The 2,795-nt window shown below is 34.2% G+C and overlaps 1 protein-coding gene across 1 annotated transcript in view; it reads right to left on the bottom strand.

Annotated features, from left to right (window-relative positions):
- Nucleotides 1–1,459: 1,459 nt before the first annotated feature.
- Nucleotides 1,460–2,795, bottom strand: part of SPTSSA (serine palmitoyltransferase small subunit A) — a 35,080-nt gene continuing 33,744 nt past the window's right edge. Inside the window, exon 2 of the mRNA XM_017895891.1 lies at nt 1,460–2,467. Coding sequence (XP_017751380.1) covers nt 2,364–2,467 — 104 coding nt within the window. The 3' untranslated portion in view covers nt 1,460–2,363. The remainder of the gene's footprint in view (nt 2,468–2,795) is intronic.

Here is a 2,795-nt window from a genome sequence, read left to right as displayed (position 1 = left end):
AAATTACAAAACACAAGCAATCATTTATGTTATTTTTTTTTGTCATTTTTATTTTCTTTTTTTTTTTTTTTTTTTTTTTTGTTTTTTTTTTTCTTTTTGGAGACAGAGTTTTGCTCTTGTTGCCCAGGCTGGAGTGCAATGGCATGATCTCGGCTCACTGCAACCTCTGCCTCCTGGGTTCAAGCGATTCTCCTGTCTTAGCCTCCTGAGTAATTGGGACTATAGGCACCTGCCACGACGCCCAGCCAAGTTTTGTATTTTTAGTAGAGACAGGGTTTCATCATATTGGCCAGGGTGGTCTCAAACTCCTGACCTCAGGTGATCCACCCGTCTGGGTCTCCCAAAGTGCTGGGATTATAGGTGTAAGCCACTGCACCCAGCAGGACTGCTTAAAATGAAGCACAGGATGTGACACTGTTCTACCTAAGAAATAAATATACAGGAATAAAATTCTATTTAATGACTGTAAAAGGTCTACCAACTTAACTAATAAGAATGTATGATCAAAGAATTTTAGAATTAGTTAGACTAGAATGTGGCTAAAAGTATTTTTAGAGTCACACAAAGCTAGAATCAATCATACACTAGCTTAGGGATATATAAAATGACAGCAACAGCTACTATCAAATGTTTATTTATTATTATCACTATTAAACATCATTATCACTATTGCTACTATTTGCAACAACTTCAAATAAAAGTCATCTTGATAACCTAAATAATAACCTTTCTGTGCTGTGCTCCTTTATTACAAAAGGAACTGAAACTGCATATATGGAAGTCAACAAGAGGTCTCTCTCTGGGGCCACACAAAACACTGCTAGCAAAAATTATGTCAAATCTAAGGGCTTTTGGCTTTGCACAGTTACATAGGATGCTAAGAGGAATAACTGTTTTTGAACTGGGGTCATGCTTTATTAATTCATTCATATTCTCATTTATTCGCTCTCCTCTTCCACTTGCCTTTCCCCTTTCTCAACTCTACATACCTTTACATACTATTATTTCTAAAATAACTTACATTCTTTTATGAGAAGATAGGGTTTAAATAAGCAATGTGCTTACTACCAACTAATATTTGTATAACAGGTTAGTTGACAAATCTCTTCCACAATTACATTATCTTACTTAACCCTTATAGCTTTCCTATGAAATGTTTATTATGTTCACTATTAATCAGAAACTGAGAAAACTGAGCAGCCTGTTCAGGGCCATAAAGGAAGTTGTCTTTGGAGCCAGAGGTCAAATCAAGACTGCCTGACTGAAACCATAAACTCATTCTCTTCACCCAGCAAACAAGGGCAGAAAGTCTTTCACAATCTTTTTTTACAATTTACTTTTTAACCTCCCTTAATCCAGTTCTTCCTTAAACTGCCACCTTCTATTTACTAATTTCTTAGAAAGAAGGAAAAGGAAAGGAAAGAAAGGAAAGAGGAAAGGAAAGGAAAGGAAAGGAAANTTGCTATAAGTTTTAACAACAATTCGTCTCATCATAACTTACTGCAATGTGCAAATGCAGCACCCATTTCAATCATTAAACTAAATTTAAGGAAGTACACTGTCAATAGTGACCCTCAGAAGAAATGGATTTCTCTTCTATTAAAAACTCTATGGTATATAAGCACTACATAATAATGCTACTTAACCACCTTTTGTCTCAAGAATTATCACCAAAGTTTTCTGGAAATAAGTCCACATAAGAATACAATATTTAAAAGGTGAAACGTTCCTTATTTTAACTTTAGCAAGATCTTTTCTTTTTCATTAAGAAACAATTTAATAATTTTAAAGCAAAAGCTGTTAGAGTCTAGATAGCTAAAACTGTACTCCTGAGTTCAAGCTTACAGATAAATCTTTTGTAAGTAGTTCTCAATAAAATATCTTCCCTCCCCATACCCCTACCCGAAATCTTATATTGTTCTTACAAAACTTTGGTCAAGAGTAGAAATATATCCAGGCAGATGTATATGCCATACAATAGCAAGAACAGTAAAGCCCAACTAATGATTTTGAGTTTTAAAAATAGAAGGCAATTAAAATGTACTCAAAGTTACATTAAGAAAAGCTTTCACGGGGGTAATATTGAAACAGTCACAAAGGTTAAGAAAATACTGATATCAAAGTACAAATGACTACAATGTTAAAATAGACAAAAACTGCTCTACAAGAACCTCTTTGAAAATTAAAAATAAAGAACACAACACATGAGTCAGGATGATTTTCCTGTTCTACTCATGAATTTTAGTCTTTATAAGGTTGGTTATGTTGACATCTAGAAGAGTTTCTTATCACAACTGATGGTCTCATTCCAACTTCGTAGGGTGGGTCTTCCCCAAGGAACCTCTGATCCTGCCGCATCTTGGTCATTGTACAATTTCAAAGTAGTGCAATATCGCCATGATGTGCTGGGGCATGAAGACGTATCCTGTGTATAGTGCCATCCCCACAATGGAAACCAGCATTGAATCTGAGTTGTAGTTAAGGAAACTTATTAATTTATTCAAAACTAAATCCCCACATGTTTTCAACAACTCTTTTATGATGAAGTACCCATTCACTTAGTGCTTTCTCATTTATATCAAGCACTGATTAAAAAAAAAAAAAAAAAAAAAAAAGAACGATAATGCTAGCTACTAAGAACCATGCCTGGCACCATTCTAAGTTGGTTTTGTTTTGTTTTGTTTTAGCTCATTCTATCTTTACTATCACCATATAAGGTAGGTACTGTTATTCTCCCTGTATAGTCGAAAACATCAGATTGCTTAAAATGTTTTTTTCTTTTCTTTTTTTTTTTT

The sequence above is a fragment of the Rhinopithecus bieti genome, unplaced genomic scaffold (genome assembly GCF_001698545.2).
Source record: "Rhinopithecus bieti isolate Rb0 unplaced genomic scaffold, ASM169854v2 scaffold_21703, whole genome shotgun sequence".
In the NCBI taxonomy this organism is placed as follows: domain Eukaryota; kingdom Metazoa; phylum Chordata; class Mammalia; order Primates; family Cercopithecidae; genus Rhinopithecus; species Rhinopithecus bieti.
The sequence above is the reverse complement of the archived record's forward strand: the minus strand, read 5'-3'. Positions and strand labels throughout refer to the sequence as shown.